This window comes from Rhinoraja longicauda, chromosome 6, assembly GCF_053455715.1.
Source record: "Rhinoraja longicauda isolate Sanriku21f chromosome 6, sRhiLon1.1, whole genome shotgun sequence".
Taxonomy (NCBI): domain Eukaryota; kingdom Metazoa; phylum Chordata; class Chondrichthyes; order Rajiformes; family Arhynchobatidae; genus Rhinoraja; species Rhinoraja longicauda.
Genome location: NC_135958.1, coordinates 33,246,015 through 33,260,638, shown reverse-complemented (window position 1 = coordinate 33,260,638; position 14,624 = coordinate 33,246,015). Strand labels below are relative to the sequence as shown.

At 50.5% G+C, this 14,624-nt stretch overlaps 1 protein-coding gene across 1 annotated transcript in view; it reads right to left on the bottom strand.

The window, feature by feature from the left end:
• mphosph6 (M-phase phosphoprotein 6) overlaps positions 1 to 2,175 on the bottom strand; it is a 34,286-nt gene extending 32,111 nt beyond the window's left edge. The window contains exon 1 of the mRNA XM_078400760.1: positions 1,909 to 2,175. Coding sequence (XP_078256886.1) covers positions 1,909 to 1,959 — 51 coding nt within the window. The 5' untranslated portion in view covers positions 1,960 to 2,175. The remainder of the gene's footprint in view (positions 1 to 1,908) is intronic.
• Between the last annotated feature and the right edge of the window lie 12,449 nt (positions 2,176 to 14,624).

Below are 14,624 nucleotides of genomic sequence, written 5' to 3'. Positions count from 1 at the left end.
AAAGAAATAGGACATCTCGGATATCCTCCAGTGAAAAGCCTCAACTTTGAGCAAATGCAACAGAGATGGAGAAATTGAGGTTAGGGGATGGTGTCTTTGCAAGTAGCAGGGTGGGAGGTGTAATCGAGATAACTGTGGGAGTCAATGGGTTTATAGTTGACGTCAGCCTTGATGGAGACTGAGAGATTACAAAAGGGGAGAAAGGTGTCAGAGATGGTGCAAGTGAATGTGAGGGCAGGGTGGATTTTAGTGGTAAAGTTGATGAAATCGAGGAGTTCTGCATGGGTGTAAGAGGCAGCCCCAATGCAGTTGTTGAAGTAGCAGAGAAAGTTTGGAACAAGGACTATTCAATGTAACCAACAAAAAGGCTGGCATAGCATGCGAGTGCCCATGGCTACGACTTTAATTTGCAGAAAATGAGAGATGTCAAAAATAAGTTGTTGAGGGTGACGACGTTCCACCTGGCGGAGGAGTGTGTTAGTAGAAGGGAACTGATTGGGTATCCGCTAAAGAAAGAACCAGAAGGTCTTGAGATCTTCCTAGTGGAGAATGGAGGTGCAAAGGGACTGGATGTCCATGGTAAAGAAGAGGCAATGGGAGCCTTGGAATTGAAAGGTGTCGAAGTGTGTGTGAAGTGTCATCCATAAAATTTTCAGGATTTATTTCGAGTTGCAATAAAACCTACTGACTCACAGTTATCTGGACTACACTTCTTCCCACCCTGCCTCCGATAACGATGCTGTCCCATCGTCTCAATTCTTCCATCTCCACTGCATCTACTCCTAAGATAATGTTTTCCATACAAGATCAGAGATGTCCTCATTCTTTGGTGAAAGTGGTTTCCCCCCTACTATTATAAGATGTCTCTCACGTGCAATTCTGCTCTCGCTGTCCCCCCTCCCCAGATGCTACAACAGTTCTGTGGCCCTCACCTTTCACACCACCAGCCTCCGCATCTAACACACCATTTTCCAACATGTCTGTCACTTCCGACGTGATCCCACCACTAATCGCATCTTCCCATCCCCACCCCTTTCCACCTTCCACCCCGCTCCCTCTGCAATTCCTCAGTTCACACGCCCTTTCCCACTCAAGCCACCCCCTCTCCAGGTATCTCCCCCTGCAACCTCAGGAGATGTCAGACCAGCCCTTATACCTCCTCTCCCACCTTCATTCCCTGTGGTGGGGTCTGTGAGCGCAGCCCCTGGGGTAGGGTCTGTGCGGCCCCTGGGGTGGGAGGCGGCGATGGGGGTCTCTATGCGTCCCTAAAAGAGGAGGGTCTGTGCACATCCCCTGTGGGCAGGGGGCGAGGATGGGGGCTATGCCCGTCCCCATGTGTGTGGGGGGGGGGGCTGTGCACATCCCATGTGGGGTAGAGGGGGGGGGGGTGTCTGTGCGCGTCCCCCGTGTGGGGGCGAGGCTGGGGGCTGTGCGCGTCCCCTGTATGGGGGGTGGGCGAGGCTGGGGGCGTCCTCTGTGTGGGGGTGGGGGGTTGTGCGCGTCCCCTGTGGGGGGGGGGGGGGGGGGGCGAGCGATGATGGGGTCTGTGCGCGCTATGTGTGCGCGTGTGTGGGGGGGGGGGGGGGGATCTATGCGTATCTCCTGTGGGCGAGGATGGGGGTCTGTGCGCATCCCTTGTGTGTGTGCGCGGGGGCTGTGCACGTCCCCGTGTGGGGGGTCTGTGCGCGCTGTGTGTGGGGGATGTGTGCGCGTGTGTATGTGTGGGGGGGGGGGTCTGTGCACATCCCCGTGTGTGCGGGGTCTGTACGCGACCCCTGTGGGGGGGGGGGATATGTGCGCGCCCCCGGCCAGCGGTGCCCGGGCCCAGGGACGCCGAGCGAGGCTCCGGTTGTGACCGGTCGGGCCCGGCCCAGCCCAGCCGCTCGCACCCGCCAGGCAGCGCCGCACCTTCATCCTCAACAAGTTCTTCGACAGCTTCATGGTGTTTTCTCTCGCCATCGATGGCACGGGATGGATCCGGCTGAAGTTAAAACGAAACGCAGGTCGGACCAATACTCCCCCCTCCTCCCCCCCCCCCCCCCGGCAACACGCTGGCAACTGGCGCCTGCACTGCAGTCACCCGCACAACCCACCAACTGCCACAGCACAGGCCGCGGAGTCGATCACAGAGGAGAGGGGGAGAGAGGGAGTGTGAGAAGAAAAGGAAGGGGGGGGGGGGGGGGAGTGAAGGAGTGTGAGGGGGGAGACAGAGGGAGAGAGGGTAAAAAGAAGGGAGAATGAGAGAGTGAGAGGGGAGAAAGAGAGTGAGAGGGGAGAATGAGAGAGTGAGAGGGGAGAGAACGAGTGTGAGAGAGGGGGAGAGAGAAGGGGGGAGAGAGAGAACGAGAGAAGGAAGGGGGGGAGAGAAGGAGTGTGAGAGGGAGGGGAGACAGAAGGAGAGAGAGGGGAGAATAAGTGAGAGGCGAGAGAGAGAGAGAGAGAGAGAACGAGAGAAGGAGTGTGAGAGGGAGGGGGGGAGAGAAGGGGGCAGAGGAAGAGGGCAGAGAGAGAGGAGAGTGAGGGGGAGAGAGAAAGTGGAGGGGAGAGAGAGAGTAATTGTGCGAGGGGGGGGGTGATGGGGAGAGTGAGAGAGAGGGGGAGAAAGAGAGAGAGGGACAAGGAAAGTGAGAGGGAGGGAAGGGAGGAAAGGAGGTAGATGGACGGAGAGAGAGGGTTGAGTGAGAGGGAGAGTGCTGCTGAAGATAACACCTCCCAGGATATGATTAGAGGAGCACAACGTGCAATTAGGACATATATTTCTGACCCTGTTTTTCATACTATTAAACTCAAAGCATACTTTAAAAATAAATTACCTTTATAAAAATAAATCTCTGAAGGTATTGGACTTGAAACACACTCAATACCCCCCTCTACAAATATCTGACCTGCTAAATATTTCCGGCTTCCACAATATATTGCTTTTCTATTTTAAGATGTTGTTGTACATGTTGCGTCAGATATTGATTTCATTCCTTCAGGGATGTTTGGATTGGTAAGGACCAATGAATTATTGTACCACAGTGTGACCCAATGAATTATCTCTCCACAAGACCATCTATCTTCCACTTTCAAAGACACTCCACAGAAACGATCCAGTGACATCTTTGATCCCATATGTCCTGACATGCTGACCTAATTTTCTTGTCTTTTGAAGAGGTTGCATCTGCGTTTTATTTATGGAACAAATTGCCCTTAGAGGATGGTGATAAGTCACTTCTCGATTTATTGCAGTCCTTCAGAGCAGCACAGTGGCGCTGCTGGTAGAGCCGCTACCTCACAGCACCAGACACGGGTTTAATGCTGACCTTGGTTCTGTCTGTGCTTGTTCTCCCTGTGACTGCGTGGGTTTTTCCCAGGTGCTTCGGTTTCTTTCCACATGCTGAAGATGTGTAGGTTTGTAGGTTAATTGCGCTCTAAAATTGCCCCTAGAGTGTAGGGATGACGTATAACCTGTATGAACAGGTAGGTGATCAATGGACTCAGTAGCCTGGCCTCGGTGGGCCAAAGGGCCTGTTTGCATGCTCTGTATTCGTAAACTAAACTTTTGTTGGGTGTTCTAACTAAATTAAACTTTTGATGGGTGTTCTATAAGTTTTAGAACTTAGTCATAATGTTGATGAGACTGAAATATATTTCCAAGTCAAATAATGTGTGATGGATGAGAAGCAGTACATGGTGGCTTCTGATGACTTTTACTCGTATTTTGTGCATTCAGTTGAAGCATTGGATAAATTGATACTAGTCTTCAAAGTAATAACAGTGACAGATTGCAGAAATAAATAAACAATTTATCTATCAGTGTGTTGACACAGATAGAAGATGTTTCAAAATTAGATTTTTCCCCCCACAAAATGGCGAATATATGGATAGGACTCAAAAGACTGGGAATATGCATAGAAATAAAGAATTGTAGATACTGGTTAATACCCAAAAGCACATCAAGTGTTGCAGTAACTCAGCAGGTTAGGCAGCATCTCTGGAGAACATAAATGGTCTGAAGAAAGTGCTCTACCCAAAACATCACCGATCCATGTTCTCCAGAGATGGTGTGTAACCTGCTGATTTACTCCAGCTCTTTGTGTCCTTGTCTCAGATAGTTACACAACAAAACAGGGTCACTTTACACCCTAGCATCTAGATCATATATTATTACTATTGCAAAGCATTTCAACAAAAAATTCCACTTAATTTAAATGACCTTTGTTTCATTGTAAAGTCAGAAATCAAAATGTTTGCTGATGATTGCTCCATGTTCAATTTCATTGGCAACTCTTCGGCAGATGTACCTATCTATGCCTCTGGGCAACAACATGGACTGAGAAGTGGCAGTTAACATTCAGGATGCAAAAGTGATAGGCAATGGTACTACGAGCAAGGACTAATCTAACTAACTGTCCTTGATATTCAATCTCAATAACATTGCCAAGTTCTTCAGTCAATGAGCAACGGAACATGAAGGTTCCAAAATCCATTTGGATTAACCATGTAACTACTGTGGCAGAAAGAGCAGTTCAGAGGCTGGGTATCATGCAATGTGTGTCTCACCTCCTGACAAACCTAAGGTCTTGTACTATCTCCCAGTCAGTAGTCCAAAATTAGTATTTCGCAGGATTTAGGCATTGCTGGCAAGTGTTATTTAAACATCCCTAATTACTCTTGAGAAGTTAGTGAGTAAGTGAGCCACCTTCTTGACTTACTGTAATCGTCCTGGTGAAAGTATTCCCATGTTGCTCTGGGGGTCAGAGCAGCGATGTTGAAAACATGGTAGACCCAAAACGCTGAAGTAACTCAGCGGGTCAGGCAGAAGAACTGACTGTAGAAGGGTCTCGACCCGAAACGTCACCCATTCCTTCTCCCGAGATGCTGCCTGACCCGCTGAGTTACTCCAGGATTTTGTGTCTAACTTCGATTTAAACCAGCATCTGCAGTTTTTTTTTCCTATACTTCCTTGAAAAACATGGTGATGCTTTTGATTATCTGCATGTTGAGTGATTGGAAGGGAATTTGCAGATGGTTTTTGTTCCCAAGAGCAGCTGTCTTTGTCCTTTTTGTCCGCATTTGGAGACGTTGTTGGAGTAGTCTGGCTGAGTGACGTCAGTGTAGTTTGTAGGTGGTATATAATTTTGTCACTGTGCACCATTGGTGAGAGAAATTAATTTTAGATTGGTGGACACGGAGCCATATGGATGGTATGCTCTACCCTCTATGATGTTGAGTTACTTAATGTCATTGGAGCTGATTTCATCTAGGCTGATCCTTTAGAGTTGCGCCTTGTAGATGGTGGAAAGGCTTTGAAGTGTCAGGAAATTACACACTGGTCCTGTGCTTCCCTCACTTCCCCAGCCATATCCCGTTTTGTCTGATTTTATCAATATAAAAAACTATTGATTTCATCCCTGAATATAGTTGAACGACTGAGCCTGCATCAGGGGCAGTGATGAACAAATGCTCACTAACTCTTGTGTTGTAGAGGTTCATGTGTTGTATAAACACTCAGTTTAATATTTAAACGATACGGCTTAACAATTAGTACAAGAGGGCAAGGTGTGTGTTAAGGTGTTGACAGTGAGGTGAAGACTAGCTCCGTCGTCCGCTGCACACCGCCAGCAGCCCACCCAGGTCGGCGTTGAAAGTTGTAGAAGGCTCGACTGGCCCTGACCCAGGGTCAGATCGCCCGGCGCGGGGGAGCTAGGATCCCCCCCGATGCAGGAGCTTGATCGCCCCGATGCCGAGGGCCCGACTGCCGGCTACGGGAGCCAAGATTGTCCCGTCAATGGAAGGCTTGAGGCCTCCGACTGCGGGAGAACAAACAAAGGAAGTAGAATGAACTTTTTTTCGCCTTCCATCACAGTGAGGAATGTGAAGGAGTCACTGTGGTGGATGTTTATGTTAAAATGTATGTGTGTTTTGTTGCTTTTTATTGGTATGAATGTATGGCAAATCAAATCCCTGGTATGTTGCAAAACATACTTAGCTATTAAAGTATGATTATGATGATTATGATTATTCATTCACATAGAGCTCAGCCTTATAAACAACACAATATTAAATAGGCTCATCCCCAAACCTCTGGACCTTGCTTTCGGGACTCCATCTGCAATTGGCTTCTGGAGTTTCTGACGAGCAGTAGCTCTCCTCAACAGCCAAAAGTCTGTACCCTCTTTTTACTCTGGTACTTTTACTCACATGTTTAAATTATAATGTTTTATTTTTAATCGTGTTTTTATCCTTGCGTGCAAAGGACCAAGGCAAATTCCTTGTATGTATACATACTTGCTTAATAAAATTTTGAATTCATTTATTCATTCATTATTCATTTATCTTGCACTAAATGTCATTCTCTTTATGCTGTATCTGTACACTGTGGAAAGCTTGATTGTAATCATGTATAGTCTACGCTGACTGGATAGCACGCAACAAAAAATCTTTTCACTGTACCTCGGTACACGTGACAATATATTAAACTAAAACTAAACTAAAACTGGATTGTTTCATTGGATGCGACTCTTCCATGTGAAATAATTGAATCGTTTATTTTCAAATCAAGTCGCACATCCAGAACAATATGCAACCAGTCCATGCTCGCACGTAAGCTGAGCTTTGCCAACCCTTCCTCATCTAATGTTTTAGTTCACAGATTTGTGTATGACTTCTACCCTCATGAGATGAAGTAAATGGGATTGTAACTAATTCAGAGGCCTCCTAGATTGTTGCTTTGTTTCATGCTACTGTCAGTGTACTTCAAAATAAGTAACATGATACTTACTGTCTGTAGGGAAGTAAAGACTTTAGTCAACTAAAGATATAAATATCAACATCCCCCCCACCCCCCCAGATGACAAATCCCTGCAAAACCCCAGAGCCAATTCTATGATGTGATCTTGCGATAGAAATTCAGCTGGTGCTCTGCGATTACATGATGTATTGATTTAGTAACTGCAAAATTATTATTATGGGTAGTTTTTGTCATTATTACCACTCTGACTGTTATGATTGACAATGCTAGTAATCATGCTCCATTTAATTGATGAATGATGGCATGTATTAGAGTCCCAAATAACGCCAAATGTGTTATATTTAATAGTTGTTATTCAGCGATCGGAAGAGTTACTTTTATAGTATAATTTAAAATAAAGCATCAAGGAATTAATTGACATACAAAATAATCAACAATTAATATGATTGAATAGCTCATAAGTAATGAATCTCCTGGAACACTGCATAGGGGGACGTTTTTGCAATCAGTGTTTCCATTATTCCATCTGGATTTTAAAAAAACGGCTATTCAACATTATGAAGAAAAAAAAGAATACGTAATTTTCTTTGAGAATAAAAAGGTTTAATGGAATGCTATATTTGAAGAAAATGGACTTTCATTTCTCGCACATTACGAGAGGTTAAGAGGTCCTTGACAGTGAAGAATTTGTAGTTCTTTTTACAATGTTGCACTTGTTCATTTGATCACGAGATCTCACAATATATTTAATGAACCACATCCTTTCTATGTCGTTCCTCATTAACATTACCCAAAACGAAAATAAATCATCATGTTCCACACATACACCAAACACATTCAGCCGTATCATAGCGCCAACCTTTGCAAATCCACCACTCTCTCTAATTATTCATTCCGCTTGTCGAAGACCAGGGGCAAATTACAGAGGTTAATTAGTCTTTGAGATGTGGGAGGAAACCGGAGACCCGGAAGAAAACCACTCGGTCACAGGGAGAATGTGCGAACTCCACACAGATAGCATCCAAGATCAGGATCAAACCTCGGTACCTGGCGCTGTGAGGCAGCGGTTCCATCAGCTGCGTCACTGTACTGCCCATTTTCAGCGATGAGATGAATTGTGGAAAACGAGAGCTGCCTTTGGTTCCTCACACTAAGTAAGTGTTGTTCAGGCACCACAACTGAGTGTAGACATGACGGGAGCTGCACACACCAGGTTCAGTGGGAAATGCCAGAGATCTCCTAAATTTGCATCAATTATGGGCACAGGTCAGTACATGCCAATGAATTTAAGTGACTTAATGATTAGATACTGCATGTTGCGTAAACATGTCAATTGAAGGCAGCAGCCGTTAAGAGGATGAACAACAAAAGTACCTGGGATCTGAGGGCCCTGATGCAGAACCTTCTGAAGAAAGTCCACAGAGGCATGTACCTACCAATCTCATAGCTCAGCAGAGGATGCTGCCATTGGCCACATGGGATTATAAGGGACTCTTCACAATGGAGATTTCACATTGAAGCCTGGAAACTAAAGTACCTCAAAGCAACCAAGTGACACCCTCCATTTCACGGACCTTAACAGCTAGATAATACTTCAGTAATCAGTTGGGTGAGCATGGGTTATGCACAGAATCTCCTCAATCAATGTTCTGCAGGACAGAAAATAACGCCTGAATGAATAAATGCGTGTTCCAATTACTTTAATGACTGGTACAATATTCGACATAAAATGCAGGAGTAACTCAGTGGGTCAGGCAACAGCCCTGGAGAACATGGATGGGTGACGTTTTCAGTTGGGACCCATCTTCAGACCTTCCTCCCAAATCCTGCCTCTCCCCACTCTTTTTCAGGAATCGAGAGGAAAGTCTGGAGAAAGGTTCCAACAAGAAACATCACCAATCCGTGTTCTCCAGAGATTCTGCCTGATCGGCTGAGTTATCATATCATATCATATATCTACAGCCGGAAACAGGCCTTTTCGGCCCTCCAAGTCCGTGCCGCCCAGTGATCCCCGTACATTAACACTATCCTACACCCACTAGGGACAATTTTTACATTTACCCAGCCAATTAACCTACATACCTGTACGTCTTTGGAGTGTGGGAGGAAACCGAAGATCTCGGAGAAAACCCACGCAGGTCACGGGGAGAACGTACAAACTCCTTACAGTGCAGCACCCGTAGTCAGGATCGAACCTGTGTCTCCGGCGCTGCATTCGCTGTAAAGCAGCAACTCTACCGCTGCGCTACCGTGCCGCCCAACTCCAGCATGTTGTCTTTCTTTGGTATAAACCAGCATGTGCAGTTCCTTGTTATTATATAATATTCTTTATCCTCAGGATTCAAAGTACTCAAATATTTACACAAAATATATTTTTTATGAGAAGCCCTTTTCTATAGGTGTAAACAGCGGTGTCCAGATCACCCTGAAATATTTTGTGAGATCGTGATGTTCAGAATGTTCCATTGGTATTTTACATTCCAGGAGGAGAATATTGTAGCCATCCTCTGCCAGGGCTTGGCTGGTCTCCTGATCCCCTTGCACTCAGAATTGACCTCCTCTCAGTGAATCATGGAAGCCTCTCCCGATCTCCTGGGGTCCCAGAGACCATCTTGACAGGGATAGTATTGGGTGCTATGGTGTGGATTCCAGGAAGATTGTGCTATTAACTTAAGAATAAGAATCAACAATAGGCCAATCACCCCTTTGATTTGAACATTTTCCACTTTTGTAGCAGTATGACAAATTTTGTGTGATAATGCTTATGGAATATTGTAGTGGTGCGGATGTGCGGACCCGAAATAAGGCTAGATGCCAGGCAAGTAACGAGAAGGCCGTTTAATAAAGATTACTGCATCCACACACTACAAGACAGACAAAGGAATGCCACCAAACCCCTCAGGGAAACCCCGTAGCATCGGGTCGTCCCAGACCTGTCCATCCAGTGCCGAGTGGTTTGACCCAGGGAGTGGCCTAATCCCCAGGGGCCGCCACAGGACCCCCACCCCCCCAAAACTGGAGGCACAAATCGGACTGGGGGACGCACGAGACGACCAGCCCGAGTGCGCATATCCGCCGGCGCAGGGACCGGCAGAGGCACAGGCAGAAGGTGCCGAGACGGAGGGCGGCTCCGAGGTGAGGCTGGGCAACCAGCACCGGCTGGTCGATACCCATGTGAGCCGGCTTCAACCGTGCAACCGACAACGTCTCACGCCAGCTCCCCATGTCCAGTACGAAGGTCGCTGGCCCACGCTGCAGCACCTTCAAGGGACCCAAGATGGCGGTGCCGTAACGGCTGCGGCTTGCTGGCAGTCTGTCCTTTTTCCTTTTTTTGTTTGTGTGTTGGTGTTGGATGTGTGGGGTGGTTTGTATTTGTGGGGGGGTGGTGGAAACCTTTCTTTTTTTAGGTCTCTTGCTCGGGGTGCGGCTCGGCTGCGGGGCCTTCGATCGCCGGTGCGGCTCAGCCGCGGGACTAACCATCGCCGGTGCGGCTCGGCCGCGGGGCCTTCCATCTCCTTGCGGGGGCTGTGCGGATCGGTCACCTCGGCAGGGATCGAGCTGTCTGTACATGGGAGGGGCATGGGGGAAGAGAGAGGAAGTTTTTTTTCTTCCATCACAGTGAGGGGGTGTTTGGAGGAGTCACTGTGATGGATGTTTGTGTTGGGGTTGTGTGTCTTGAGTTCTTTATTTGCTCTGTGCTGTTGTGACTGATGGCAAATGATTTTCGTTCAGTTCGAATGACAATAAAGGTATTCTGTATTCTGTATACGGCCACTGGAGTGGCGTCCGGTTAGCGTCTCGGCGCAAGAAAACGTACAAGCAGTCCTGCAGGGCAGACGGGATGTGAGGGCGAAACGCCCCGTGGCGAGACATCGGCACCGGAACGAACTTGCCCACCTTCTCACGGAGGCGCAGCAGGGCGGAAGACAGCGGCGCCTGCTTCCCCTGCGATGACGGAACAAACTCCCCAAGCATCGTGAACGGGGCCCCATTGACGAGCTCCGCCGAGGAGGAGGCCAAGTCTTTCGGAGCGGTTCATATGCCCAACAAAACCCACGGCACCGCGTCCATCCAGTCCGGGTCCATGAGGTGAGCCTTCAGGGCAGCCTTGAGCTGATGCTCAACCAGGCCATTCGCCTGCGGGTGATAGGCCGTGGTGTGGTGTAGCTGAGTACCCAACAGGTGAGCCATGGCCGACCACAGCTCAGACGTAATCTGGGCTCCCCGGTCTGATGAAATGTCCAGGGGCACGCCGAAACGGGCAATCAAGTGCGACGCCAGGGCGCGAGCGCACGTGGCCGCAGAGGTGTCAGCCAGGTGAACACTTCCAGCCACCGCGTAAAGCGGTCCACCACGGTGAGGAGGTGAGTGACGCCACGGGATGGCGGTAGCGGGCCCACAATGTCCACGTGGATGTGGTCAAACCACTGGCGGGGCACACAGAACTCCTGGAGAGGCGCCCGGACATTACGCTGGGCTTTGGCAGTCTGACACGGAATGCAGGTTCGGGCCTAGTGACCAACCTGCTTGCGCAAACCGTGCCACTTGAAACGGGCAGCACAAGGGCCGCCGTCGCTCGGATGGAAAGGTGAGCCAGCCCGTGAAGCACGTCGAAAACCCTCCGGCGCCAGGCTGCAGGGATGATGGGGTGCGGCTGGCCGGACAAGACATCGCACAGCAGCGTCGCCCCTCTATGACTGAAAGGGACGCCCTCCAGACGTAGGCCGGAAATGGCAGTCCGGTAGGCGGACAGTTCGTCGTCTGCCCGCTAAGCCGCCGCCAGGGCAGAATAGTCGGTGCCGGCGGCCATTTCGATTACGGCATTGATGGTGGGGCGGCACAACGCATCAGCGACCCGGTTCTCCTTGCCCTCGACGCAGTGGATGGAGATGGTAAGCTGCCAACTGCCGCTGCTGCGGTGCGGACCACGGGTCGGAAACCTTTGCGAAGGCGAAGGTGAGAGGCTTGTGGTCCGTGTCAGCGGTGAAAAGGCGGCCTTCCAGAAAGTAGCGGAAGTGGCGCACCGGCAGGTACAGGGCGAGGAGCTCCCAGTCGAATGCGCTGTAATTCCTCTGGGCGTTGCTGAGATGCCGACTGAAAAAGGCCAGGGGCCGCCAACACCAATCCGTCAGCTGCTCCAGCACCGCCCGGACCGCCGCCTCGTGAGGGCGGTCGAGGCATCCTCCCGCGGGTGGACTAGCATCGCGGCCCGTGCAAGGGCCTCCTTTGTGCCGTCAAATGCCGCCACCGCCTTGTCAGTCCACTGAACGTCCCTGCGCTTACCCGCCAGTAGATGAAACAACGGCCACATGATCCGGGCCGCGGATGGCATAAAACGGTGGTAAAACGCGACCATCCCCACGAACTCCTGCAGGCAGTGTATAGACGGGGAAATCGGCGGATGGCGTTGAACTTGTCCGTCAGGGGAACCGTGCCCTGCGTGGTCACACGGTGGCCGAGAAGGCCAAACCGACACTTGGCGATGTTGATAGCTAAGTCGTGCTCGCTGAGCCGCTGACAGAGCTGCCGAAGGTGAGTGCAGTGCTCCTGCCGCGAGCGGCTAGCAACCAGGATGTCGTCAAGGTAGACGAATAGGAAACCGAGACTGCGGCACACTCCGTCCATGAGCCGTTGGAAAGCCTGCGCGGCATTCTTAAGGCCGAAGGACATTCTTAAGTCGTGGGTAAGAGAGTGGAAGTTTTGTTGCCTCCATCACAGTGAGGGGGTGTTTGGAGTCACTGTGATGGACGTTTGTGTTGGGGTTATGTGTCTTGTGTTCTTTTTTTTTTTCTTTTCTATGACTGCTATGTAGTTTCGTTCGGTACTTCGGTACCGAACGACAAATAAAGCTCTGTTATACCTGTTATACCTGTTAAGGCCGGAGGAATACGAAAACTCCAAATGGCGTGATAATTGCCGTCTTGGGCACATCATTCGGGTGGACCGGGATCTGATTGGAGCCCGGCACCAGATCCACCTTTGAGAATACTGTTGCCCAAGCCAGATGGGCGATGAAATCCTGGATGTGGGACACAGGAAACTGGTCCGCGGTGGTAGCGTCATTCAGCCGCCGATAATCCCTGCAAGGCCACCAGCCCCCGCTTGCCTTAGGAACCATGTGTGGCGGGGAAGCCCACGGGCTGTCGAAGGGACGGAGAGCCCGTGGACTCCCCAAGGACTCCATAGCGCAGAACTCCTCCCGGGCGAGGCGGAGCTTATCAGGCGGCAGCCAGCGTGCATGGGCGTGGAGGGGCGGGCCGGTAGATGGAATGTAGTGCACCACCCCGTGCTTGGGGCTCGACAAGTGGAACTGGGGGGGTCAGGATGTCACAAAACTCGGCCAGTACCTGTGCGTAGCAGGGGTCCACGGACGACAGCGGGCCAGCAGGCGGCGCAATCGGATCGCCCAGACGCAGCGCGATCAGCTCCATCGTAGCGGAGTGGACCAGGCGCTGCTGTTTGAAGTCCAGCAGGAGGGAGTGAGCCCGGAGGAAATCAGCGCCCAACAACGGTTGGGAGACATCGGCGACGGTGAATGGCCAGGAGAAATGACAGGCCCCGAAGATGAGCAGGACTGCGCGAACCCCTTAGGTCCGAATGGGGCTTCCGTTCGCCGTGGTGAGTACAGGTCCCCGCTTACCAGAATGAATGTCCGCTGTTGAAGGGGGCAGGACGCTCGACTCCGCCCCAGTATCAACAAGGAAGCGACCCCCGGAGCGCCGATCCCGGGCGAAGAGGCGATGAATGTGGCCGGCCGTCGCAGCGGCTACTGGCGGCCGGCCCCGGCGTTTCCCGGGAACGAGCAAGGCTGGCGGCACTGGCGAGCTGCAGCGCCCCAGCGCTGGTGGTAGCACCAGTGAGGTCTGCTGGTGGCGTGTGGTGCAGGCTGTGGGCCAGGCTGGAGCGGCACGGTGGTGGGTGAAGTCGCAAAGGCCGCGGGGAGCATTCGCGCATGCCTCCGAGGCGCAGCCGAGACACGATCGATAGCTCCATCAACCGAATCCCAGCCTCGTGGAGGCCATGTCCAGCACGTTCACATCCCGCCGACGGGCCATCCAAAGTATGTCAGCGCGCTCACCCAGGGCCTGCGGGAGCATGTCGCTCAACAGGGCCGATGGCTCCTGATCCTCGAGGCCATCCATCCGGAAGATTCTCGCCGCCTGTTTGAATTTTCTGAGGCCGAACTGACGGAGCAGGAGTGCCTTCAAACCACGATATTTGTTGTCCGCCGGAGGAGCGCGAAGGTAAGGCCTGATGCGGCTAGCGGTCTCCTGATCGAGGGCGCCGACCACGTAGTAGCAGCGAGTTGCATCCACCGTGACGCCCAGGAGGTTAAACTGGGTCTCCGCCTGCTGAAACCAAACGTCCAGTTCCGCGGTCCAAAGCGTCGGCAGCTTAAGTCCGACCGCCCTGAGCTGGCCCTGGTCTGCGTTTTGATCCATCTTAACAAATAATGGAACGTCGAGTCACCAGTGTAGCGGTGGGGATGTCCAGACCCGAAATAAAGCTAGACGCCAGAAGGCCGTTTAATAAAGATTACTGCATCCACACACTACAAGACAGACAAAGGAATGCCACCAAACCCCTCCAGGGAAACCCCGTAGCATCGGGCCGTCCCAGACCTGTCCATGCAGTGCCGAGGGGTTCGGCCCAGGGAGTGGCCTGATCCCCAGGGGCCACCACAATATTCTGGATGCAAGTACTTGATATAATTTATTTTCATTTGTAATTGATGTACTTTAAAAAAAACATTTTGTTTCTCTTCATTGTAAACATTTTATTTTATTTACAGGTTTCATATTTTTGTCTTCTTCAGATGAGCTTTCACTTTCACATTATATGCACCACCATATTCTAATATTTTTCATTGAATCAATACTAAATTAAT